The sequence below is a fragment of the Mustela lutreola genome, chromosome 6 (genome assembly GCF_030435805.1).
Source record: "Mustela lutreola isolate mMusLut2 chromosome 6, mMusLut2.pri, whole genome shotgun sequence".
Taxonomy (NCBI): domain Eukaryota; kingdom Metazoa; phylum Chordata; class Mammalia; order Carnivora; family Mustelidae; genus Mustela; species Mustela lutreola.
In genome coordinates this window covers 84,757,279-84,784,014 of record NC_081295.1, presented here as the reverse complement: position 1 = coordinate 84,784,014, position 26,736 = coordinate 84,757,279, and the positions used below count along the sequence as shown (strand labels likewise).

Genomic DNA, 26,736 nt, shown 5'->3' with positions numbered 1-26,736 from the left:
GCCCAGTCCCAGATAAGCCAAACCCCATGGACTTTTGAACTAAGTACTGTTCATTGTTAGCAAGCCACTGGCATTCTGTGGTTGTTTGCGTGGCATTATTGTGGCAATAGATAACCAGCCCGCTCCACAATCTGTGAGCTATGCCTTTTCTGCTTAAATCAGGCGACAGTTGGTGTCTGTCTGTTGCTTTCCTTAACACAGAATGTAAATTAAGAATAGGGTCAAGGGAGATATTGAGGTAGGAGAGATTTTAACCTGCTTTCAGGCAGGGGATTAGAAGTAGGTGTATTTATCAGGACATAAGTATGCCTTCAAAATAACCATGCTTTAAACATTAGAGAAGTTTATAGTTTTTCTCTCTCACATAAAAGACTGAGCTAGTGTGGTAGCTGTGTTCTGTGAAATCTTCAGAGGCCAGGCTCCTTCTCTCTGTGCTCCACTATGTCCTTGCCCAGGGAGTGCAAGATGACTCCCAACTACATCGACGTTCCAACCACTGGGAAGAGGGAAAGGGAAAACGTGACTTTCTCCTTACTATCTGGTGCTTATACTCATTTCTTCCCCTTTTTGGGGTGCGTGTCTGGCTCAGTCCGTGGAGCATGTGACTCTTGATATCAGGGTTGTGAGTCAAGCCTCATGTTGGGTATAGAGATTACTTTAAAAAAAAATCTTTAAAAAATATATTAATTTATTCCCCTTTCAACTCATTCTTAGGAATTGTTCATGTGACCACACTCAGCTGCTGGGAAAAACAAACTTATTTTGGCCAACCATGTGCATACCTAAAAATTCTGCTTCTGTGGAAGAAGGGGCAAATAGATAGCGGTGTTTCCTGCCATGTCGGTGGAGAAGAAAAGTAATTAATGGAGCAAGATCTCTATGGGAGACTTTATTAGCCATTTCCTTTCTTCTCCTTGCTAAGGGGACTGATGTTTTGGAGGGGTGGGGCAACTGCGTTCTCAGTCTGGGCATCAATCATGGTATGGCTAAGCCAGTTATGGGAATCCTACTCAGTTTTGCCAGGAAGTGGCTTCTCCAGCCTCCCTGGCAAATATGGATGGCCGTGTGACCCAGTTCTGACCAGTGAGCTATAAAGGGCAGGCTTCTAGGAGATTCTGGGAAATGCTTTCCTTCCTGTGAAACAGACAAACATAAAAGACAGCTTACTGGCACAGTCCTGGTTGGGTTACTGGTGCAAGGCACCACAGCAGTTGACTTATGACCATAAAAGAAAGGCTAAGAGAACCTACAGCCTGATACCTTTTTGAGGATTCAAATGACCTTAAGAGATGAGAGGGGATGAGCCAGGTGGATAAAGATATTTGAGGAAGTGAGTGCATTAAATATGAGAAGAAATGCTCAGAGAGGCCCCTGGAAAGTTGGATGGGAGTCAGACGGTGAGAACTTTGTATGTGGCAGTGTGATTTGTCAGCATTACCTCATGTAGAGTTGGGGCTGGTTTCCTTGCTTGCTGGCTGCTTCACCACTGAGGTATGACACAGGCATTTTCTCTTTGTAGGTTTAAAACAGCTGCCCATCTCTTTCTCCATTGGAGTGATGAAAGACTTGTGTTTTGGAAGCTCTAGGCTCTCAAAGGCAGAGACCTAGATTATGAGGGTGGATAGGGGATGTCAGTTTGAAAAGTTGAGGAAGAAGGGAGCCAGTGGGATTTCCCTACCCTTGGGAGGAGGAGGAGGTATCTGGTTCTGCCCACCATAGGGCCTAGGTTTGACTCCCTCACAGACCCTGGGATGTCTGATGGGTTGGCTGTGTGGTCCATGGGCTGGGGACTAAGCTCTAAGCCGAAGCCTTCAGGGCTATGAGCAGTGGGACCACTGAGGCTTGAACATCAAGCCTCCCACAGTAACCATACCAGCCTGAAGTCCAGACCCCTCCCCTGAGATTCCAGGTTTGGGTGAAATTGAGAGCTAGTTCTATGTGAGTCCAGCAGGGAACAGGGAGGAGGGAGTGGGCGGGGAAAAAAAACAAAACGAAAACCTGATTGATAAAGAATTTTTCCCTAACACCTTGAGGAAGAAGGCTGAGTCCGATTTTATGTTATATTTTAAAAGGTTTTATTTTTTTATTTGACAAAGAGAGAGAGAGAGATCACAAGTAGGCAGAGAGGCAGGCAGAGGGGGAGGGGGAAGCAGGTCCCCTACCGAGCACAGAACCCAATGTGGGGCTCAATCCCAGGACCCTGGGATCACAACCTGAGCTGAAGGCAGAGGCTTAACCCACTGAGCCACCCAGGTGCCCCAGATTTTATATTATTTAATAATAATAATAATAATAATAATAATAAGGCTGCTTCTTACATGGGAGTGTTCAATTATGGTACAAATTAATTCTGTGTTTATAAAGCCATGGAAAAGGGAATGAGAAGAGATCATAAATTATCTCCATAGCTTTTAAAAAAATTGATAGTTTTTTTTTTTTACAAGAATATATAGCTGTGTCTCTAGGAACTCCAGTTCACATATATACAAAGCATCCATTTTCTTTCTTTTTTTTTTTTAATCTAATTAAATTGGCCTGATACTGGCAGGCTAGAAGAAAATCCAATCTATATCACTGGGGCTCCTCTGGCTCTCAAGGATGCCTCAGATTCCAAGTGTAAAACCTGGTGTCGGAAATAGGGGCCAGCCTCTTACTGGTGGCCATTGTGAGAGGTGCTAAGAGGCACCTCATGCAAGCCCACAGAATGGAGCCTTGAAGCCCCCCATCTCCTGATCTTAGTCCCATGTGAGACATAGACTACTTCACTGAGGTGTTGAAAAAAGTTTTCACAACACTTGTAAAAGACTGTAAGGATGACTTCATTCAAGAGGGACCACTTTCAGTGGAGGTTTTGTAGTAGGAGAGAGAGATGGAGCCCAACTCTAAGTACAACAAGGGCCAGTAGAGACTTAGAGCTAAGTAGCAGGGTGGGGGTCAGTGGATGGAAAATTACCAAGGCAAAATCAAGGGTAGGGGTATTCTGATCAGATACCAAGGGTGTATAATTCTTACTCAACTCACTTAGCAGCATTCTTACTAAAACTGGACCTAGCAGGTCAAGGACAGAGCCTAAGGTCAGGGCCTAGTCTAAAAGAGGACACAGGAAGGGCAGCCTGAGTGGCTCTGTTGGTTGAGTGTCTCATTCTGGGTTTCAGTTCAGGTCATGATCTCAGGGTCATGAGCGAGTCCTAAGTTGGGCTCTGCACTTGGCATGCATGGAGTCTTCCTGAGATTCTTTCTCCCTCTCTCCCACTTTCCTCCTCCGGCTTGCCCTCTCTCTTTCTCTCTAAAATAAATAATAAAACAAATAAAATCTTAACAATGACAAAGAAAGAGGACTCAGGAGCCTGACTCAAATTTGCTAAAGGGGGGAGTTCTTAGTTTTTGAGGCCTCATTCCTCCCCAGATACGATACCCAGACATGCATCTTGAGGTCTTGTTCCCCTCCCGCAGCTCTACCACTGGAGATTGCTGGGTCTCAACAGCCACCCACCACCTACATGGCCACCTCTGTATTTTTATTTTTTAACAAAGAGTAATACCTTTATTATATAAAGAATTCATACAGAGCTCCCGGGTGGCTCAGTGGGTTAAAGCCTCTGTCTTTGGCTCCGGTCATAATCTCAAGGTCCTGGGATTGAGCCCCGCATCCGGCTTTCTGCTCAGCAGGGAGCCTGCTCCCTCCTCTCTCTCCCTCTGCCTGCCTCTCTGCCTACTTGTGATCTCTGTCGAATAAATAAATAAAATCTTTTTAAAAAAAGAATTCATACAAATTTTTAAAAATAGCTTCTTAATACAGGAAAGTATTAGGTAAAGGACAGAATAACTTGTAAAAAGTAATAAAAATGCTTAATGAATACTTTTACAATATTTGACCTGAAGAGTAAAAAATTTTAAATAGGAATTTTCACCTACTATATAGATTGAATGGAAAGAATAAGTTAAAAAATTAAATAATAATAACAAAAAATTAAAAATTAAAAAATAATAAATAATAATACCAAATTATGGGGCACCTGGCTGACTCACTCAGTAGAGTATGTGACTCTTGATCTCAGGGTCATGATTTCAAGCCCCACGTTGGGTTTAGAGATTATCTAAATAAATAAAACTATAAAAAATAATAATAACACCAAATGATGGCAAATATGTCCTAAAACAAGTATGCATATGTATTTTTGGTGGAAGTGTGAGTTAGTAATAATCATTTGGTATTTTGTTTCTACTAGTGTTTTTGTAATTGTTTACTGTCTTGTTTTAACCTTATGCTTTTCAAACACACACACATACACAGTTGTGGCAGGCATTCCAAGTTGGCCCTCAGTAATCCCTGCTTCCTCATCGAAATCAGTAAAGAAGTTGTCAAACTCTTACTTTTCACAGATGACATGATATTCTTTGTGGAAAACCCAAAAGATTCCACACAAAAATTGCTAGAACACATACAGGAATTCAGCAACACGGCAGGATATAAAATCAATGCACAGAAATCAGCTGCATTTCTATACACTAACAATGAGACAGAAGAAAAGAAATTAAGGGCTCAATCCCATTTACAATTGTACCAAAAACAATAAAATACCTAGGAATAAACCTAACCAAAGAGGTAAAGGATCTGTACCCTAAAAACTATAGAACACTTAGGAAAGAAATTGAGGAAGACACAAAGAAATGGGAAAACATTCTATACTCATGGGTTGGAAGAAAAAATATTGTTAAGATGTTTATGTTACCCAGAGCCATCTACACATTTAATGTAATCTCTATCAAAATACCATCATCATTTTTCACAGAACTGAAACAAATAATCCTAAAAATAGTATGGAACCAGAAAAGACCCCAAATAGCCAGAGGAATGTTGAAAAAGAAGCTGGTGGCATCACAATTCTAGACCTCAAGCTCTATTACAAAGTTATATTTATTAAGACATTATGGTACTGGCACAAAAGCAGACACATAGATCAATGGAATAGAATGGAGATCCCAGAAGTGGACCCTCAACTTTATGGTCAACTAATCTTCAACAGAGCATGAAAGAATGAGTATCCAGTGGAAGAAAAGACGGTCTCTTCAACAAAGGGTATTGGGAAAATTAGACAGCCACATGTAGAAGAATGAAACTGGACCATTTTCTCATGTCATACACAAAAATAGACTCAAAATGGATGAAAGACCTAAATGTGAGAAAGGAATCTATCAAAACCCTGGAGGAGAACCAAGGCAGCATCATCTGTGACCTCGGCTGCAGCAACTTCTTGCTAGACACGTCTCCAAAGACCATAGAAACAAAGGCAAAAATGAACTATTGGTACTTCATCAGGATAAAAAGCTTTTGCAAAGTAAAGGAAACAGTCAACAGAACCAAAAGACAACCAAAGGAGTAGGAGAAGATATTTGCAAATGTCTTATCAGATAAAGGGCTAGTATCCAAAATCTACAAAGAACTTACCAAACTCAACAAAGGATCCAATCAAGAAATGGGCAGAAGACATGAACAGTCTTTTCTCCAAAGAAGACAAAGAAATGGTCAACAGACACATGAAAAAATGTTCAACATCACTTGGCATCAGGGAAATACAAATTAAAACCACAATGAGATATCACCTCACACTAGTCAGAATGGCTAAAATTAACAAGTCAGGAAACAACAAATGTTGACAAGGATGCAGAAAAAGGGGAACCCTCTTGCACTGCTGGTACAAGCTGGTATAGCCACTCTGCAAAACAGTGTGGAGGGTCCTCATAAAGTTAAAAATAGAGCTACCCTATAACCCAGCAATTACAATGCTAGGTATTTACCCAAAGGATACAAACATAGTGATCCGAAGGGGCACATGTACCCCAATGTTTATAGCAGCAATGTCCACAATAGCCAAACTATGGAAAGAGCCCAGATGTCCATCAACAGATGAATGAATAAAGAAGATGTGATTGATATATATATTTAATGAAACATTACTCAGCCATCAAAAAATCGAAATCTTACCATTTGCAACAACGTGGATAGAACTAGAGGGTATTATGCTAAGCAAAATAAGTCAATCAGAGAAAGACAGTTATCATATGACTTCACTCATATGTGGAATTTAAGAAACAAAACAGAGGATCACAAATATTTATTTATTTGATAAATAAAACAAGAGGAAATCAGAACGGGAGACAAACCATAGAAGACTCTTGACTATAGGGAACAAACTGAGGTTTGCTGGACGGGAGGTAGGTGGGTGGATGGGTTAACTGGGTGATGGGCATTAAGGAGGGCACATGCTGTAATGAACACTGGGTGTTCTATACAACCGATGAATCACTGAACCCAGGCGCCCCTAAATTAAATTTTAAAAAATAATCCCAGTCTCCTGCTATTTATACCCTTGTGGAGCCCCTTCCCCATAATTTCCTCCAGGGTTTGAGTGTGTGACAGATTGAATGCAGCTGAAAAAATTAACAAGGCAGTAAACAAGTGTTGGAGAGGATGTGGACAAAGGGGAACCCTCTTACACTGTTGGTGGGAATGCAAGTTGGTGTAGCCACTTTGGAAAACAGTGTGGAGATTCCTTAAGAAGTTAAAAATAGAGCTACCTTATAACCCTGCAATTGCGCTACTGGGTATTTACCCAAAGATACAGATGTAGTGAAAAGAAGGGCCATATGTACCCCAATGTTCATAGCAGCAATGGCCACAATCACCAGACTGTGCAAAGAGCCAAGATGCCCTTCAACAGACGAATGGATAAAGAATATGTGGTTCATATATACAATGGGATATTACACCTCCATTAGAAAGGATGAATACCCAACTTTTGTATCAGCGTGGGTGGGACTGGAGGAGATTATGCTGAGTGAAATAAGTCAAGTAGAGAAAGGGTGCCTGGGTGGCTCAGTGGGTTAATGCCTCTGCCTTTGGCTCAGGTCATGATCTCAGGGTCCTGGGATTGAGTCCCTAGTCGGGCTCTCTGCTTGACAGGGAGCCTGCTTCCCCTCCTCTCTCTCTCCGCCTGTCTCTCTGCCTATTTGTGATCTCTGTCTGTCAAATAAATAGGTAAAATCTTTAAAAAAAAAAAAAAAGTAAAATGTGCTCCTTGTCACTGTTATTTTCCTCCCCCAATCCAATAATGCAAGAGATCCAGCTGAAAGGAGCTAGTAACAATGTCTTCTGCTGGGATCAGAAGTCAAACAATGAGAGGAATCAAAAATAAAAAATTCTTACCATCACTGAGTAAATCTAAAATCCCATCAACTGTAAGATGTACTGTTATTTCAGGTACCACTAGAGGGAATGATACTGTGAATTAAATTATGCCTCAAAGCTTTCTTATCACTTGGAATTTTAATTTTCTACTCATCAGAATGATTTTTGCAGTGTCTGGGTGGCTCAGTCAAGTAAGTTTCTGACTCTTGATTTCAGCTCAGATCTTGATTTCAGGGTCATGAGTTCAAGCACCACATCAGGCTCCATGCATGGAGCCTACTTCAAAAAAAAAAAAAAAATTCCTAGACTTATTTAAACAAAGATTTTTTTTTAAAGATTTTATTTATTTATTTGACAGAGAGAGATCACAGGTAGATAGAGAGGCTGGCAGAGAGAGAGAGAGGGGGGGAAACAGGCTCCCTGCCGAGCAGCCTAGCAGAGGAACCCGATGTGGGACTCGATCCCAGGACCCTGAGATCATGACCTGAGCCGAAGGCAGCGGCTTAACCCACTGAGCCACCCAGGCGCCCCTTAAACAGAGATTTTAAAATCATTTATCAATACTAAGAAGAATGCTCAACTTTAGGGGTAAGCAATAAAATGCAAAAAGATTCTTTCTTTCAGTGTTGATATGCCTAGCAGACCTGCTTTTGTCTTCATGCCTGTTGCCTTGTAGTAACAAAAAAGCTGCAGAGACTCTAGGCATCACACCATATCCAAGTTAAAAAGAAAAGGGAAATTGGGCCACCTGCCTGGCTTGGTTGGTAGAACATACAGCTCTGGATCTTGGGGTCATGAGTTTGAGCCCCAAGTTGGGTGTAGAGATTACTTAATAAAATGAAATATAAAAAGGAAAGGAAAGAGGAGGATGTAGGTAGAGATGGTATCAGCCACATTACCCTCTTTTATCAGGAAAAGCACAAGTTTTCTTAGACTCCCCAGTGGATTTCTGCTTGTATGTTGTTGGCTAGAATTGTGTCCCATACAAGCAAGCATCCAGAAAAGCAGATATTTTGCCTGTATCTAGGTTCATTGCTATCCCAAACAAAAAAAGACCTCTATTAGCAAAGAAAGAAATGGATATTGGGAACGAAGCTAATGGTGTCTGCTACAACACTGCTTAATAAATACTAGTTTTATATCCATAGTAAAAAGGAGTTACACTTTGGCATAAAGCAAAAAACAATGATAGCAAAAATACTTACACTATGAAGCTTACTAGGTTCCAGACACTGTTCTAAGTATTTTAAATATATTAATTCATTTAATCCCCACAGTAACTTAGAGGTAAATGCTGTTATTATCCTTGTTTTATGGATTTTTTATCGTTCCTCATATAATCACAGACTTATCATAATCCTTAGTTCATGACGTATTCCTCATTGGTTCAGCCATGACTCATTTTTTACTTTTTGAATATTAGTACCCTCGGGACCCCTGGGTGGCTGAGTGGGTTAAAGCCTCTGCCTTCAGCTCAGGTCATTATCCCAGGGTCCTGGGGACCCTGCTTTCTCATCTCTCTCTGCCTGCCTCTCTGCCTACTTGTGATCTCTGTCAAATAAATAAATAAAATATTTTAAAAATAAACAATAAATAAATATTAGTACCCTCAAATCTTCCAACCAAAATAAAACTAGGATCTTGTCAGTAATTTGGATCTGACTGCCTGGTCTGCCCAAACCATTTTGCTTCCTCCCCTGGCCTGACGTGACCATCGTCTAGAAACTGAAATCTGTCATTCCTCTGCTTTCCTTATATAGTTTCCTTAGACAGTTTTATAGTTTTATTGCACCTATATATATCATCATAAAATTTATGTGTGCATGTGTGTATAATATATACCTAAAGTTGTTTAGGATTTTATTTACTAGGGCGCCTTGGTGGCTCAGTGGATTAAGCCTCTGCCTTCGGCCCAGGTCATGATCCCAGGGTCCTGGGATGGAGCCCTGCATTGGGCTCTCTGCCCAGCAGGGAGCCTGCTTCCCCCTCTCTCTCTGTCTGCCTCTCTGCCTACTTGTGATCTCTGTCTGTCAAATAAATAAATAAAATATTTTTTAAAGTTTTTATTTATTTATGAGATAGAGAGAGTGGGAGCACTGCCAGGACCCCGGGATCATGACCTGAGCAGAAGGCAGACGCTTAACCAACTGAGCCACCCAGGTGCCTTTTTATAGCTATTTCTGACTGTGTATCTTCTCTTGGTACTTTTCCCCCTAAATGTTACATTGCTAAGATTCATTCATATTGTTGTGCATTGCTATGGTCATTCATGTTGATGACCACTTAACACACCATTGTATGAATACAGAGCAGTTATATTCATCCTCAAACCATTCTCTATTGGAGTACCTCTTACATGCTTATAGATTTTTTTCTTTTGTGATTATAACTGGTCTAACTCTATCACATCCATTTGCTAGTAGTTTTGTGGGATTTGAGCAATTTTTCTACATCCTTTTTAATGGCTCCATAAGATCCCGCCTCTTTCTGCAAGACTTGCAATCATGCTTTGCAAATGATTTGTCTCATGTTGTCAGTTATTTCCATTGGGCTACCAGAGAAAAGTGGACCAATAAAGACTTTGATTTGATGATAGGCTTAGCTAGCACACAGAGCCCTTAGTTTCATTCAAGAGGAATGTTGGGGAGATGGGAGAGAGGTGAAGGATGTTAGATCACTGCTGAATATTTCCTTGTTTTGATCACTTTTGCTTCCCTGGGCAACCTGGCAAATCTGAGAATTGGTATTAAGAGCCCCGGTATAACTGGAATCCCCCATACCCAGGTAATTCTTTAACACTCCTCCCACAAGAGGCAGAATCTAATTCCCCTTCTTTCTTTTTCTTTAATTGTTCATTTTTTTAAAGTTCCGTGAATCTTTTTTTTATTATTATGTCATGTTAGTCACCATACAGTACATCATTAGTTTTTGATGTGTGTTTCATGATTCATTGTTTGTGTATAAACCCAGTGCTCCATGCAATATGTGCCCTCCTTAATACCCATCACCGGGCTAACACATCCCCCATCCCCTCCCCTCTAAAAACCTTTAATTTGGGGCACTTGGGTGGCTCAGTCATTAAGCGTCTGCCTTTGGCTCAGGTCATGATCCTGGGGTCCTGGGATCGAGCCCCATATCGGGCTCCCTGCTCAGTGGGAAGCCTGATTCACCCTCTCCCACTCCCACCGCTTGTGTTCCCTCTCTCACTGTCTCTCTCTGTGTCAAATAAATAAATAAAACCTTTTTTTAAATATAAATAAATAAATAAAACCTTCAATTTGTTTCCCGGAGTCCGTAGTCTCTCATGGTTCATTTCCTCCTCTGGTTTCCCCCCTTCATTTTTCCCATCCTTCTCCTAATGTCCTCCATGCTATTCCTCATGTTCCACAGATAAGTGAAACCATATAATAACTGACTTTCCCTGCTTGACTTATTTCAGTTAGTATAATCTCCTCCAGTTCCGTCCATGTCAGTGCAAAAGTTGGATATTCATCCTTTCTGATGGCTGAGTGATAGTCCATCCTCTTTATCTGTTCATCTGTTGAAGGGCATCTTGGCTCTTTCCACAGTTTGGCTATTGTGGACGTTGCTGCTATGAACATTGGGATACAAATGGCCCTTCTTTTCACTACATCTGTATCTTTGGAGTAAATGAGTGCAATTGCTGGGTCATAGGGTAGCTCTATTTTTAACTTTTTGAGGAACCTCTACACTGTTTTCCCGAGTGCCTACACTACTTGCATTCCCACCAACAGTGTAAGAGGGTTCCCCTTTTTCCACATCCTCGCCAACATTTGTTGTTTCCTGCCTTGTCAATTTTTGCCATTCTGAATGGTGTAAGGTGGTATCTCAATGTGGTTTTCATTCCCCTTCTTTTGAATACAGGCCAGCCTTGGTGACTCCAAAAAATAAAGTACAGTAGAAGCTATGCTTTGGGATTTAAAAGGCTCAGTTAAGAAAAGGTGATATAGGGACACCTGGGTGGCTCAGTTGGTTAAGCATCTGTTTTGGGCTTAGGTCATGATCCTAGAGCCCTGGGATCGAGTCCTCCATGGTCCTCCTTGCTCAAAGAAGAGCCTGCTTCTCCCTCTCCCTCTAGTGTTCCCCCTGCTGTGGTCTCTTTCTTTCTTTCTCTATCTCTCTCTCTGATAAATAAATAAAATCTTTAAAAAAAAATAAGTCTACATGAGCCCACATGGAGAGACCCCATGGAGGGGAACCCAGTCCCCCAACTGACAGCCCACAGCAATTACCAGACATGTGAGTGAATGAGTCTTCAGAAGAGGCCCCCTCAAGTTTGCTAGTGGTGTTAAGTCATCCTGGATGTCCCCTGTCCAAATTCCTCATCACACACACTGTTAAGCTAACCCCACATTGTGTCCAAAGTTCATCCACAGAAATCATGTGCATAATAAGTGGTTGTCTTGGGCTATTAAGTGTTAGGGTTTTTTATGCAAAGATTTTTTTATGCAAACTAGTAAAGGTTAGGTTAGGTTTTTTTATGCAAACTAGTAAAATTAGTTTTAAAAAAAAAGTAACAAATGTACCAATTTAAAGAAGCTGGGGATGCCTGGCTGGCTCAGTTGGAAGAGCATATGACTGTTGATCTCTGGGTTGTAAGTTCAAGCCCCACGTTGGGTGCTGAGATTACTAAAAAAAAAAAAAAAAGTAATAATAATAATGAGTTTTTTTTAAAAAAGATGTGGAAGTTGAGGCCTGGAGAGAATAAACTGTAAATGGAAAAGTCAAGATTTGAACTTTGACCATTTAACTTGAAAATTTGCTATTCTTAACCTTGATGTCTCCCAATTTACAAATTGTAAATCTGTTTCTTCCCTTGTATTTTCAGGATACCCTTGATAGCTCAGAATGTGACTAATTAACTTGCTCCCCCAATCCCGTGAACCTGGGAGGGCAGTGCTCCCCCGGAAATGTACTTGCTGATACCCTACATAAAGACCACTCAGAAAAAACTAGGCTGATCCACAGGTTGTCCAATAAGACTCTCTCAAGTTAAATAAAAGTTTAAAAGTTTAGTTCAGGGACGCCTGGGTGGCTCAGCTGGTTAAGCGGCTGCCTTCAGCTTAGGTCATGATCCTGGGGTCCTGGGATGGAGTCCTGCATCAGGCTCCTTGCTTAGCGGGAAGCCTGTTTCTCCCTCTGCCTGTTCTGCCTGCTATTCCTCCTACTTGTGCGCGCTCTCTCTCTCTCTGTTAAATAAATAAATAAAATCTTTAAAAAAAAAGTTTAGTTCAGGGACTAAAAAATGAAGAATATTTTTAAACATTATAAATGTTAATCAGTTAAAAAGGATAATGTTAAAATGAAGTGTGTAAGGTTTTTTTCCGGCGAGATAAACACAACACCAGGCAAAGTGGGTGCAAGGCAAGATTTATTAAAAACGCTCTCCGGCGAAGTTTCAGGGCTCAGGAGAAGGGGAGCCAGGAAAGTTGCGCCGGGAGGAGGTGGGCACCCTCGGGTGAGGTTCTGCCACTCTGGAAAGCAGAGTGGCGGAAGTCGCACCCAAGGCAGGGAGGAGGGGGCTTTTAAGGGGTCTCGGAGGAAGCTCAGGGGTCTTTTGGAAGTTTCCCTTATTTGGATATCCCGCCTGCTCATCGGGATCCCATTGGTCCACAGGAGCCCGGGGCGGGGGTCTCAGATTCCTGCTTGGGCCTTTGTTCTCCTGTCCGAGCTCAGGTCTTGTGGCGGGAACTTTCGCCATCTTTGGTAGCCCCCTTCCTGCCAGCCCAACAAAGTGGAAGGATAAAAGTAATCTCTTTTACAATATTTTGTCATATTAATAATGTTTTATTTTTCTAGTGTATAAGTTCATGTAAAAATCAATGTGGAGATATCTTTCATTTAAAAGCATTTAAAATGTCAATATTCCAGGTGCCTAGTTGCCTCAGTCAGTAGAGCATATGACCCTTGATCTCAGGGTCATGAATTCAAGGCCCACTGGGTGTGGAGCCTACTTAAAAAAAAAAAAAATGTAGGGGTGTGTGTGTGTGTGGCTCAGTCAGTGACTCTTGATTTCAGCTCAAGTCATGATATCAGGGTCATGAGATCAAACCCTGTGTCAGGCACCACACTCTGTGGGGAGTCGGCTGGAGATCTTTCATTCTCCTTCTACCCCTCCACCCACCCTGCTTGTTCTCTCTTTCTCTTCTCTCTCTCTCCCTCAAATAAATAAATAAATCTGTTTTTTAAAATGTCACTATTCAAAGATGGAATTAGAATCACTTATAGTGGTGTACTTAGTTGAAATAATGTATTTTTTCAGAACATTTCACAAATAACAAAGACTTACGTGATCATCAACTACTTTTCTTTTTTTAAAGATTTTATTTGAGAGAGAGAGAGAGCAAGTGTCGGAGCAGGGGAGAAGGATAGAGGCAGCAGACTCATTAACAGAACAAAAGACACCTTTATCCTTCTCAATACTTAGAAAGTACCAAGGGAGGGTTTGGGGATGAAGACCAAATATATATTTCTTTTTTTTTTTTTAAGATTTTTTATTTATTTATTGACAGAGAGAGATCACAAGTAGGCAGAGAGGCAGGCAGAGAGAGGGGCAGGGGGAACTAGGCTCCCTGAGGAGCAGAGAGCCCGATGCAGGACTCAATCCCAGGACCCTGAGATCAGATCTGAGCCAAAGGCAGCGGCTTTAACCCACTGAGCCACCCAGGTGCCCCAATAAAATCTCTTTTAAAAAATCTTTTTTTTTTTTAAGATTTTGTTTATTTATTTGACAGAGAGAGACATAGCGAAAGAGGGAACACAAGCCCGGGGAGTGGGAGGGGAGAAGCAAGCTTCCCATTGAGAGGACCAGCACAAAGATGCAGATCTCCAGAGACGATTTGGATTTGCATTTGCTTCTGCCAGGAACTTAGAGATAATGCCAGTTCAGACCTAATTTAAACTAGATTTGTAACTTAAAGAGGTTTTTTTTTTTTTTTCCAGATTTTAATTTACTTATTTATTTGAGAGGGGGAGGGAAAGGGAGAGGAACCAGCAGACTCGGCACTGTGCGTGGAGTCCCACGTGGGGCTGGATCCTATGACCCTGAGCAGAAACCAAGAGCCAGACCCTTAACCTCGGAGCCACCCAGGTGCCCTTTATAACCTTTTTTGAATACTTCATATAATTTGGGCTACAAAGGGACAAAAAGTCTAGCTACGGTTTCAATGTCCTGAGGAGAGTTTCTCCCCTTAAGTTCAGTTGTTGTCCTAAGTTCTCTTTTTTGGAGTCTCTTGAGAGAAAGCTGTGGGTCAGGTTTACTTCTGATTCACCTTTCACCACAGCCCTTTGGGGAGCCATGATTAATACAAGGAAGCTTTCTTGTGACTCCACACCTCGGCGGGCCCTGAGCTTTGATTTCATTCATGCTACGCCTGCAAAGCTTGCTCAGATTTGTACATGTCCTCAGAGCAAACTTGACTCTCACGTTTGCTTACCTCTCCCCGTCTCCTCGAGATTGGCTTCCTACCTCCTCCTTCGCCAGCTCTTCTGTGCTTTTAAGAATATTTTAGGGGTGCCTGAGTGGCTCAGTGGGTTAAAGCCTCTGCCTTTGGCTTAGGTCATGATCCCAGGGTCCTGGGATCCAGCCCCACATCGGGCTCTCTGCTCAGCAGGGAGCCTGCTTCCCTTCCTCTCTCTGCCTGCCTCTCTGCCTACTTGTGATCTCTGTCTGTCAAATAAATAAATAAAATCTTTAAAAGAATATTTTAAAACTATTTTATCCAGCATTTTTAGTTGTTTTAAGCAGCAGGTTGGTCCTGATAACCCAATCAGAAATCTATTTTCAATGATTTCCACTCTATTTTTTTCTCCTATTTTTTTGTTGTTCCTAATGTGTTTTTTTCCCCTTAAGTCTTTTAGCTGAACACACAGCTCATTATTGCTTTTTCTTTTCTATTATTATAGGCTACTCCATCCTCGAGGTGTAAATTTCCCTTCAAGTATACCTTTCTTTGTATTCTTTAAGTTTTGATATGGAGTGCAGGAGTGATTGCTGAAATCCGGCTGATGCCCACCTGTTTTCATCAACTCCTCACACAGGCAGGGCTATTGTACTGCTGATTTTTCTCTTGAGACACCTGCACTCAAGGTCTGGCAAGTGCAGCCAATTTTCCCCCTCAGGGGGCAGCACCAGTTGCCTAAGGAATGCCAGGAAAGATCAGAGCATAATTTTTTTTTTAAGATTTTATTTATTTGACAGAGAGAGATCACAAGTAGGCAGAGAGGTAGGCAGAGAGAGAGAGAGAGGAGGAAGCAGGCTCCCTGCCGAGCAGAGCGCCGGACGAGAGACTCGATCCCAGGACCCTGAGATCATGACCTGAGTAGAAGGCAGAGGCTTAACCCACTGAGCCACCCAGGCACCCCAGAGCATAATTTAAACCACTTTTTCTACTCTGGGTTTTCCAAGCCTGGCTATCTATGCAAATCACTAGGAAGTTTTGAAAAATACTGATTTCTAGGTTGAACTCAGAGAATGTTCTCATTGATCTGGGGTGGAGCCTGGGCGTGGGTACTTGATGTGATTCTAACGAGAAGCCCAGGTTGGGAACCACTTCTCTCATTTATCCACTCCTTGCCCCCACCCCCAGACTGCATCCTCCCTCCTCCCCACTCACAGTCCCAAGCGATTTTAGAATCTGATGTCTTCCCAAAGCTGTTATTTCCTGGTTTCTGTCTCTCTCTCTCTATGGGATTTCCAGGGTGAATTTTGGGGCAGGAGGCAGAAACCCTGATCACTTACCACATCGGCAGGAACCGGAACTGTCCTGCATCCTGTTTGTCTTCACAGGAGGTCTCAGCATGAAACAGCAGCACTGGTTTGGGATGACTGCCAAGATGGGCACCGTGTTATCGGGGGTCTTTACTATCGTGGCCACTGACATGTACCTCATCTTCGAACAGAAGTACATAAAGAGTGAAGATTGCATTGAACATCAGGCACAGATCAACAGTGCAGGCTACCTGGTAGAGCACTTCTTTATCTGCTGGACCTCCAATGTTGTCTTCTTCCTGTCTTTCATGACCATTATCATCAGCTGCTTCCTCCTATACTCGGTCTATGCCCAAATATACCGGGGCTTAGTGACCTATATAATCTGGATTATTTTCTATGAAACTGTAAACATTGTAGTTCAAATCTTTACCAACAATGTCTCCGTCATTGAAGAGGTCAGGGTCGTGCGCTGGTTTGGCTTGCTGTCCCGTATATTCATGCACTGTTTCTGGATATTCTATGTCATCTCCTATGCCCACATCATCTATAAAGGTCAAAGCCAGGGCAACATAATCTCCTACAACAGACGTATTTCTTCAGGCAATGGAGAGTTCCTACGACGGAAATCAAAGATCATCGACTTTACCCACCACTATAGTGGATAATGTTTGCTCTTGTCTCTCCCCGACCCTTCCCCCCGCCGCAGGCAGGAATCCCAGGTTCTGAGGGTAGTTCTAGCTCCCTCTCTTTCACTTTTGCTGATCTGTTCTGCTCCTACTGCCACCTTTTGGTGGGGAACGTGGAGAGAAATGTCATTATAATCAGAAATGGGACCACCGGCTCATTGAGGGTGTTTAATAAAGGACATTGTTTTATATCAGCTCCTTGAGTTCCTCCTTCCTTTTCCAGTCTGCACCACCTCAGACTTCAAAATAAAGACAGCAAGGGAATGAAATGAAGCTGACTTGCAGGCTGGCAATCCTTTCACCTTGGCATATGTCTTCCTCCGCCTTCAACCCCCAGCTCTCTACTTCAGCTCTGGGGCAGGCAATCTGTAGCTGTATCTCAGGCAGCTGGGACACATGGGATACCGGTGGTGGCTTGGGATAGCTTTGTGCCAGTGTCTTTCCTGCTATGCCTTCTATGCTATATTCCAGATAAGTAAAAACATAAAAAATGGTGAAAATCATTCTTCATTTTCTGTCCTAAGCCCCTCTGGTCCCAGATTTGTCAAAGAGCGTGATATGCACTCGGTTCACCAAAAGGTATTTGTTTTTTTTGGTTTTTTTTTTAAGATTTTATTTATTTTATTTGACAGAGAGATCACAAGTAGGCAGAGAGTCAGGCAGAGACAGAGGGGGAAGCAGGCTCCCTGCTGAGCAGAGAGCCTGATGTGGGGCTTGATCCCAGGACACTGAGATCATGACCCGAGCCAAAGGCAGCGGCTTAATCCACTGAGCCACCCAGGCGCCCCAAGGTATTTGTTTAAACTGTCCTATGTCTGTCACAGTGCAGGCCTTGGTGGTAGGATACAAAAAAAGACAAGGTACAAGGCCCAACCTTGAGGATTTCGCAGTTTAGTGTAAGAAACAAAATCACCGTTGATGACTTAACAAGCCAGTCATGCAGGAGAGCACAAGACTACACTTAACCATAGATCAAAAAAGGTCACTTTGCATTCTGTTTCAGAAACTGTCGGAAGCAGTTTAAGCCAGGATGGAAGACAAATTGAGCAAATTTCTACTTCAAACATGAGGCATTTTTAAGAAGATTTTCTCCACTTATTTGAGAGAGAGCAAGAGAGAGCACCAGAGAGAGAGAAAGCAAGCACAAGGGGAGAGGGGCAGAGGGAGAGGGAGAAGCAGGATCCCCACTGAGCATGCTTCCCGATGTGGAGCTCAATCCCAGGACTCTGAGACCATGACCCAAGCTGAAGGCAGAGGCTCAATGGACCAAGCCACCTAGCACCCCATTAGGCATTATGTTAAGTATTTGTTTAATAGCTTTCTTGAGGTATAATTAACATATAATAAACTGAAATCAAGACCTGAGCTGAGATCAAGACACTTAACTGACTAAGCCACTTAGGCACTCCTAAAGATTTTATTTTTTAAGTAATTTCTGCACTGAACATGGGGCTCAAACCCACAACACCAAGATCAAGATTTGCACTGACTTAGCCAGCCAGGTGCCCTGAGAAGACATTACTGTCTTGTTCCTGATTTTAGAGGGAAAGCACTCAGTCTTTCTCCATTAATTATGGTGTTAGCTGTAGATTTTTTCATAGTAGCTGTCCCATATCAAGTTGAAAAAGTTCCCTACTATTACTAGTTTGCTAAAGGATTTTAAAAATCGGGAACAAATGTTTTGTATTGTCAATTTTTTTCCATGTGACATGATCATCAATATGGTCTTTATTTTTGAGATGATTCATATGGTAAATTACTTTGATAGATTTTCAAACATTAAACTAAACATGAAGAGGTGCCTGGGTGGCTCAGTTAGTTAAGTGTCTGCCTTCGGCTCAGGTCATGATCCTGGGGTCATGGAATCAAGTCCTGCATCAGGCTCCCTGCTCAACAGGGAGTCTGCTTTCTCCCTCTCCCTGCTGCTCCCCCAGCTTGTGCTCTCTCTCTCTCGCTCTCTGTCAAATAAATAAATAAAATCTTTTAAAAAAACAAGCTTTAGGGGGTGCCTGGGTGGCTCAGTTGGTTAAGCATCTGCCCTCAGCCCAGGTTATCTCAGGGTCCTGGGATAGAGCCCTGCATCGGGCTCTCTGCTCACCAGGGAGCCTGCTTCCCCCCTCTCTCTGCCTGCCTCTCTGCTTGTGATCTCTCTCTCTGTCTGTCAAATAAATAAATAAATAAATTCTTTTTTTAAAAATTAAAAAATAAAAATAAACCAAACATGAATATACCTGGAATTGAATAAACTCTACTTGGTCATGGTGTATACTCTTTTCAATATATTGTGGAATTAGATTTTTTTCAACTTTGTTTAGAAGTTTTGAATCTATGCTCATAGGAGATATTAGTCTGTAGTTTTTTTATAATGTGTTCATCAGATTCTGGTATCAGAGTAATGCTTGCGAGTTTACGTACAGTTAATTGGTATTTATTTCTTCTTTCTTTGTGGGAAGTATTAAACTACAAATCCAATTAAAAAACAGATATAAGGGCTGCCTGGGTGGCTCAGTGGGTTAAGCCTCTGCCTTCAGCTCAGGTCATGATCTCAGGGTCCTGGGATTGAGTCCCACATCGGGCTCTCTGCTAGGCAGGGAGCCTGCTTCCTCCTCTCTCTCTCTACTTGTGATCTCTCTCTGTCAAATAAATAAAAAATCTTTAAGGGGTGCCTGGGTGGCTCAGTGGGTTAAACTTCTGCCTTCGCCTCAGGTCATGATCCCAGGGTCTGGGATCGAGACCCACATCCGGCTCTCCGCTCAGCAGGGAGCCTGCTTCCTCCTCTCTGCCTGCCCCTCTGCCTACTTGTGATCACTCTCTCTGTCCAGTAAATAAATAAATAAATAAATCTTAAAAAAAAAAAAATCTTTAGGGGCGCCTGGGTAGCTCAGTGGGTTAGAGCCTCTGTCTTCGGCTCAGGGCATGATCCCAGGGTCCTGCGATCGAGCCCCGCATTGGGCTCTTTGCTCAGCAAGGAGCCTGCTTCCTCCTCTCTCTCTCTGCCTGCCTCTCTGCCTACTTGTGATTTCTGTCTGTCAAATAAATAAATAAATAAATAAATTTAAAAAAACAAAAGACTTGAACAGAACACTAACATTAAAAAAAAAAAATCTTTAAAAAAAACATGTAAGATTACTGGGGTTATCTATCTCTTCTTGAGTAAGCTTTAGTAGTTTGTATCTTTTTTTTTTTTTTAATATTTTTAAAATTTATTTGAAAGAGAGAAAGAAAGAAAGCACGAGTGAGGGAAGGGGCAGAGGGAGACACAGACTCCACGCTGAGCAGGGAGCACAACATGGGACTCCATCCCAGGACCCTGGGATCACGACCTGAGCCAAAGGCAGACGCTTAACTGACTGAATCACCCAGGTGACCCTAGTTTGTGTCTTTTAATTTGCCCGATTTATCTAAGTTGTCAAGTTTATTACCATAAAGCTATTCATAATACTCCCTTATTATCCCTTTTTAAAAAGATTCTATTTATTTATTTAACACAGGAAGAGAGAGAGATCACAAGTAGGCAGAGAGAGAGGGGGAAGCAGACTCCCCCTGAGCAGACGGTTCAATGCAGGGCTCTCTCCCAGGACCCTGAGATCATGACCTGAGCCAAAGGCAGAGGCTTAACCCACTGAGTCACCCAGGCAACCCCCTTATTATCCTTTTAACATCTGTAGAATGTGCAATGAAGTCACTGCTCTCATTCCTGATATTAAAATTTTTTTTTCTCTTTTTCTTTTTCTGATCAGCCAGACTAGAGGCTTTAAGTTTTTAATGACACCAGCTTTTGGTTTCATTGATTTTATCTCTTCCTTATGTCTTCTGTCGCATTGATTTTCACTGTGATCTTTATTCTTTTCCTTCTTCTACTTACTTTGAATTTAATTTGTTCTTCTTTTCATATTTTTCTTGAAGTGGAAACTGAGGCCATTAATTGAAGACCTGACTTATTTTCTAATATAGGCACTTAGTACTATAAAATTTCCCACAAGTGCTACCTTAATGGCTTCACGAAAATTTTGATATGTTATATTTCATTTTTAGTCAGTTAAAAATACTTTCTAATTTCCTTTGGATTTTTTCTTTGATCTATGGGTTATTTACAAATGTGCTACTTTGTTTCAATATTTGAGAATTTTCCAGAAAGTTTTCTGTTAATTATTTGTAACTTAATTTCAATTCAATTCAATGGTTTGAATAATTTTAAATTTACTGAAAACAGTTTTATGGCCCAGAGTATGTTCTATCTTGATAAATATTCCATGAGCTCCTGGAAAGAACATTTCTTCTGCTGTTGTCGCGTGCAGTGTTCTCCAAATGTCAATTAGATCAAGTTGGTTGATGGTATCATTCAGTCTTTTAATATCTTTTCTAATTTTCTGTCTGCTTGCTCTATTAATTATTGAGAGACATGTATTGAAATCTCTGATTATAATCATGCATTTGTCTATATCTCTTTATAACTCTATCAGTTTTTGCTTCATATATTTTGAAGCTCTATTAGTGGGTATATAAATGTTTAGAACTGTTATATCCTTTGGATGAATTGACCCCTTTAACATTATGAAATGACCTTCTTTTTTGCTGAGATTATTCTTTGTCCTGAAATTTTCTTTATTTGATATTAAAGCAACCACTCCAGTATTCTTTTGATTTGTGTTGATATAGTATATCTTTTCCCATCTTTTTTCAGCCAATTTCTGTCTTTATATATAAAGTATGGTTACTATAGGCAGTATGTAGTTGGGTCTTCCTTTTTTTTTTTTTTTTTTAAAGTAAACTCTAACTGTTGGGGCACTTGGGTGGCTCAGTCCTTACGTGTCTGCCTTCCGCTCAGGTCCAGGAATCCAGCCCCACATGGAGCTCCCAGCTTGGTGGGGAGCCTGCTTCTCCCTCTCCCACTCCCCCTGCTTGCGTTTCTTCTCTACTGTCTCTCTCTCTCTCTCAATTAAATAAATGAATGGAAACGGAAAAAAAGTAAACCCTACCTGCAACAGCCCTGCAATCAAGAGTTGCATACTCACTTGGTAGGAAATGTGTAATCCAATGAAGATACAGGCTAAACTGTAGGCCAGCTAGTTTTCAGGAGAGAAGTGGAGAAAGAAATAGCTAGGAGAAGCTCTCTTCCTGGGGTCAGAAAAAAATACCAAACACTGACTTTTTGAAACTGTTCCTTAGAAGGAGCTTGAATTTGATTGAATTAGTCTGTAGAGCAACTTATGCCCTAGAGCATTACTGAAAATAATAGAGCAATCAGCCAGCAATTATTAAACCTGAGCAACTTAGGTATAATTAGGAAAGAGGGAAGAGAGCTTTTCCAAAATTCCAAAACCGCTGTCAACCTAGAGTGGCTCTGGGCACACCCTAAGCTGCCCCTCCCTGATAAACAACATCAGAAGCTTCACACCATGGGACTCGTGGCTGGCTCAGTCAGTAGAGCACGCAACTCTTGATCTCGGGGCTGTAAGTTTGAGCCCCATGTTGGGTGTGGAGAGAACTTAAAAGAAAAAAAAAAAAGCTTCACCCTTTGGGGTGTTGAGGTACAAGGGAGAAGAATATAATTTACCAAAATAATCCAGCAAGTCACTAAACAAGGAGTAAATAACAAGCCTAGTGGAGTGGTGGGGGTGTCCCCTTAGCCAGAGTTGCCACAATAGTGGGGAATGAGGTAGAAGGACATTGAGGGCACCTGGGTGGCTCAGTTGGTTAAGCACCCTGCTGTTGGGTTTGGCTCAGGTCCTGATCTCAGGGGTCACGGGATGGAGCCCTGCATCTGGCTCCATGCTCAATGGGGAGTCTGACTGAAGAGTCTTTCCCTCTGCCCCTCCCTCTACTTATGCATCCTCTCTCTCTCTCTCTCTCTCAAATAAATATATGCTTCAAAAAATTATTTGGGACGGGACGCCTGGGTGGCTCAGTTGGTTAAGCAGCTGCCTTCGGCTCAGGTCATGATCCCAGCGTTCGAGTCCCACATCGGGCTCCTAGCTCAGCGGGGATCGAGTCCCACATCGGGCTCCTAGCTCAGCGGGGAGCCTGCTTCTCCCTCTGCCTCTGCCTGCCATTCTGTCTGCCTGTGCTCGCTCTCTCCCCCCCTCTCTCTCTGATAAATAAATAAAATTAAAAAAAAAAAGTTTTGAAAAAAAAAATTATTTGGGATGAACTTGAAAAACATTATGGTAAATGAAAGAAGCTGGGCACAAAACGATAAATACTATATGATTGCCCCTGCATCTTGTGAGGGACCGAGAGTAGTGAAATTCACAGAAGGTAGAATGATGGTGAACAAGGGCTGGGGGGAGGGGCACAGAGAGTCAGCATTTGATAGGTACAGGATCTTTTCTTGGGGAGTATATAAAAAACTCTGGAGATGGATGGTGAGGATGGTTGCCCAACAGTGTGAAGGTACTTAAAGCTACTGAACTGTACATTTGAGATGGCTAAAATGGTAAAAATTTATGTTATGCATATTTTATCACAGTGAAACAATTGCTACCACCAAAAAAAAAAAAAAAAAAAATGCAGGGATGATTCCAGGCCCCTGAGGAACCATGCTAGTTTCCTGACATCAGAGAGACAAATATCCCAGAGAAGAGCCCAGAACTGACTTCCTTCCACTGACTCCCCAGCCATGAGTCCCATGGTGTGAAGCTTCTGATGTTGTTTATCAGCTCCTCATCGTTCCAGATGTAGGAGCTTTCTAATTCCCACCAGCCTGGCACCTACAGGAACACCCTTTTTGCCACTTTAAAGCACAGCTGCCTTTCAAACAGAGCTGGGAACTACCTAAGGAGTGTCCTGGGCCAATGAGGCCCTCACTTGACAGTGACGTGATCACCTATAGCTCGTTAGGTCCAAGCTGGGAGCCAGATGCCCTGTCCCTGGACCATGGGCCCATTGTCTGTCCACATGCCAATCTACTCTAAACTCTCCCATTTACATCAGTGGCTCGAGGAATTTATCGAGGGCTAATTCTACCATCTTGTAATGGACCTCCATTATTTTTATCCCCCTGCAGCATACGCCGTGATAAAACACGTCTAAAATGAAAGACAGAACGTTCTGCCTCGTGGTGGGCATCTTCTCTGCCCTGAACACCATCCAGTTCCTCATCTTTGACCTGAACCACATTACCACCATCGGCTTCGAGGACAAAGTCAGCATCTACAAGGAAACAAAATCTGAGGTCGTGTCTTGGATGCTGACCCACAAGAAAAGCATCAGCTTTGTCTTAGGCACCCTCACCATCACCTTCAGCCTGCTGCTCATCTACTGTACCCACTGGAACAAGTACTTGGGGCTGCTGTGCTACACCACGTGGATCATTGCCTATGAGCTCATCAGCTTCTCCATGGTCATACTAATCCATGGCGTCATCGAAGAGCAGTTCAAGGAGCTGAGTTACCTGTACTGGATCTTCCAAATCTCCCGTATGCTCCTGCACTTCTTCTGTCTGCCTTTCCTCATTAGGCATGCCTACGTCCTTTACAAGGACCCCAAGATTTTAAGCAAAATAGCTCGCCGCAGGCATTCCTCCGTCAGTACGATGGATTCGTGGTCCCCTGTTGGGATGGGAACGCTGTACCGAAAGCTGAACTGAACCCTGCCAAGAAGAAGAGGAAGAAAGGGATGGCGCTCTTCAGCCATAGCTCCCTTCTCCCTAACCTGCCTTCTGTTGATTCCGCTCAACTTCTCAGCGTTCCTGAGTTCTAGGCGCTGAAGAGTATTCTTGGGGGAGGGTAGGTTGCATAGACCAATTACTGTGCACGTGTGTGTGACCTGTTTTAAACCTGTGTGTGACCTGTTTTCGCCTTTTACTAAACACCACCTCTGTTCTTGCTTAACCATCTCATGGGCATATGCTGTCACTTCTCATGATCCCCTTCTCTCTGCACATCCTTAGTTTCTTATTTTTCTCCCATTGGTAGGATTGTCCCACCAATGCCTGGTTCTGCTGACCCCTTGTGGGGCAGTACCTGTCCTATAGAACTTTCTGTGCTGATGGAAATGTTCTTTTTTTTTTTTTTTTTTTAAGATTTTATTTATTTATTTGACAGATAGAGGTCACAAGTAGGCAGAGAGGCAGGCAGAGAGAGAAGAGGAAGCAGGCTCCCTGCTGAGCAGAGAGCCCGATGTGGGGCTCAATCCCAGGACCCTGAGATCATGATGACCTGAGCCGAAGGCAGCGGCTTAACCCACTGAGCCACCCAGGCACCCAAAATTTTTTTCCATTTTGAGTAATTTCAACTTCCATGTCAATAGGCACATATGGCTGGCTCATGGCTACCATCATGGAGAGCGCAGTAACCTGGAGCCTCATTTTGCTCCTGCATATACTTGTACAAGGAATCCCTTTCCAGCTTCATGTATCACTCTGCTCCTCTCATACTCTTCCAATAGGTATGGTCATATCGGTCCATAACATGGCAAGAAGAATCCACATTTAAGGAAGCTCCAGGATTTTTTCCATTTAAGGACTATTGATGTTTTGGATGGGGTAATTCTGCCCTGTAGTGGGCTATACCCTGGATTAGAGCTTGTTTAACAGCATCTGCGACCTCTACCCACTGGACACCAGTAGCATCCCCTCACCCTTGTGACAACCCAGAATATCTCCAGACGTTGCCAAATGTTCCCTCGGAAGGCAAAATTGCTCCCAGTTGAGAACCACTTTTTTTTTTTAAGTTTATTCATTATTTTTTGGTAATCTCTATACTGAATGTGGGGCTGGAACCCATGATCCCGAGATTAAGAGTTGCATGTTCTTCCAACTGAGCCAGCCAGGTGCCCCAAGAACCACTAGGTTAGAGCAATACACTCTCAGCATTGAGAGCTGGTATGCCGCTACTGTTAACAAAAGGAAAGCATCTTTTACTGAGAGTTCTTTTCGTTCTCTACCTGGTATCGTTTTAATTCTAATGCTCCCATTTTATGGTTTGGTGGAACTGAGACTCAGGGCACTTAAGCGATGTGATCGAGGTCACACACTAGCAAGATCAGCATTTGAATCTTGATCATCTGACTGTATACACAATATCCTACTTGGTCCCCTGAGAAGCGCTCTTATCTTGACCAAGATTTAAAAAGAGAGAGAGAGACTTCCTTTTAAGATATTTCCTTTTCATTCAAAAAATGTTGGAAGTGAATTCAAGGGACACATTTATTTTAAACACACTCCTCCAAACCACGAGCATAATGACAATAAGTGCCTGGTGCTATTCTAACTCACTCAACTCTTCGGCACCACCCTGTAGGTCCCAGATTTAGATCCAGGACAGTTCCTAAAGTGACCACCAGATGGCAGTCATCAATAAGCTTTTGCTTAACGCTGTTGCCTTCCCAGGCAGATCCTCTAGGGGTGGCAGATGAGGGATTTAGGGAGTCTCAAGACAACGATGGCTGAAGACTAATAGTGTGCGTCCCCGCCCTAGTCTCACAAGGCATGCCTTGACTGGTACCAGGAACAAAAAATAAAACATGGGCTGACTTCAGGCGCTAATCCCTCATCTCGGGTGGCGGGGAGGGGAAAGAGGGTGGCGGGGAGCAGAGGATGGGAGACAGGAGACCAGTGTGCAGAAGAAGTGGAGAGGGAAGCAGAGTTCCAAGAATCAGCTCAGCTAAGATACCTGATGCCAGGAAGCTTAAGATGGTCAGATACAAGGCTGTGCGCCCCTCTACCCTAGGGCTCCTCAAAGCATTGTCATCTACCAGCCTTCCCACCTCAGCTTCCCAGTGTCTCTAGAACCCATTCCACTCCACTGAGTCTGCTGTTGGTAAAGTGGCCTCCACACTGCCCAGTCCTGAGTTCAGCTTTCTCTTGCTGGACTGCTCCATGGCTTTTGACCTCCCTGACCTGCAAACAGCACTCGTTCTTTTGGTCTGTGGGACACCAGGGCGGTCACTCTCCATTCACCAACTGCCTCCTTAGCCCTTCTCATCTCCCTGACCTCCAGACATTGGAAATGCTGCCTGTCATCCCTCTCATGTCCCTCCTAACTGCTTTCCTCCCTCCTCCTGCTGCAGCCACACTGGCCTCCTTGAAGGTCCTCCTCCACACCCCAGCACACAGCAGCCTCAGGGCCTTAGCACCTGCTGTTCCTTCAGACTAGTATGTTCTCACTCTGGATACCCACTGGCTT

General features: G+C 42.8%; 2 protein-coding genes across 3 annotated transcripts in view; both read left to right on the top strand.

The window, feature by feature from the left end:
• TMEM217 (transmembrane protein 217) overlaps nt 1-16,778 on the top strand; it is a 29,896-nt gene extending 13,118 nt beyond the window's left edge. Inside the window, exon 2 of the mRNA XM_059177831.1 lies at nt 15,999-16,778. Coding sequence (XP_059033814.1) covers nt 16,010-16,588 — 579 coding nt within the window. The 5' untranslated portion in view covers nt 15,999-16,009 and the 3' untranslated portion in view covers nt 16,589-16,778. The remainder of the gene's footprint in view (nt 1-15,998) is intronic.
• TMEM217B (transmembrane protein 217B) overlaps nt 1-24,463 on the top strand; it is a 37,591-nt gene extending 13,128 nt beyond the window's left edge. For both annotated transcript variants that reach the window (XM_059177832.1, XM_059177833.1), the window contains exon 2: nt 23,616-24,463. In XM_059177832.1, the coding sequence (XP_059033815.1) occupies nt 23,643-24,197 (555 nt within the window). In that variant the 5' untranslated portion in view covers nt 23,616-23,642 and the 3' untranslated portion in view covers nt 24,198-24,463. The remainder of the gene's footprint in view (nt 1-23,615) is intronic.
• Nucleotides 24,464-26,736: the final 2,273 nt, after the last annotated feature.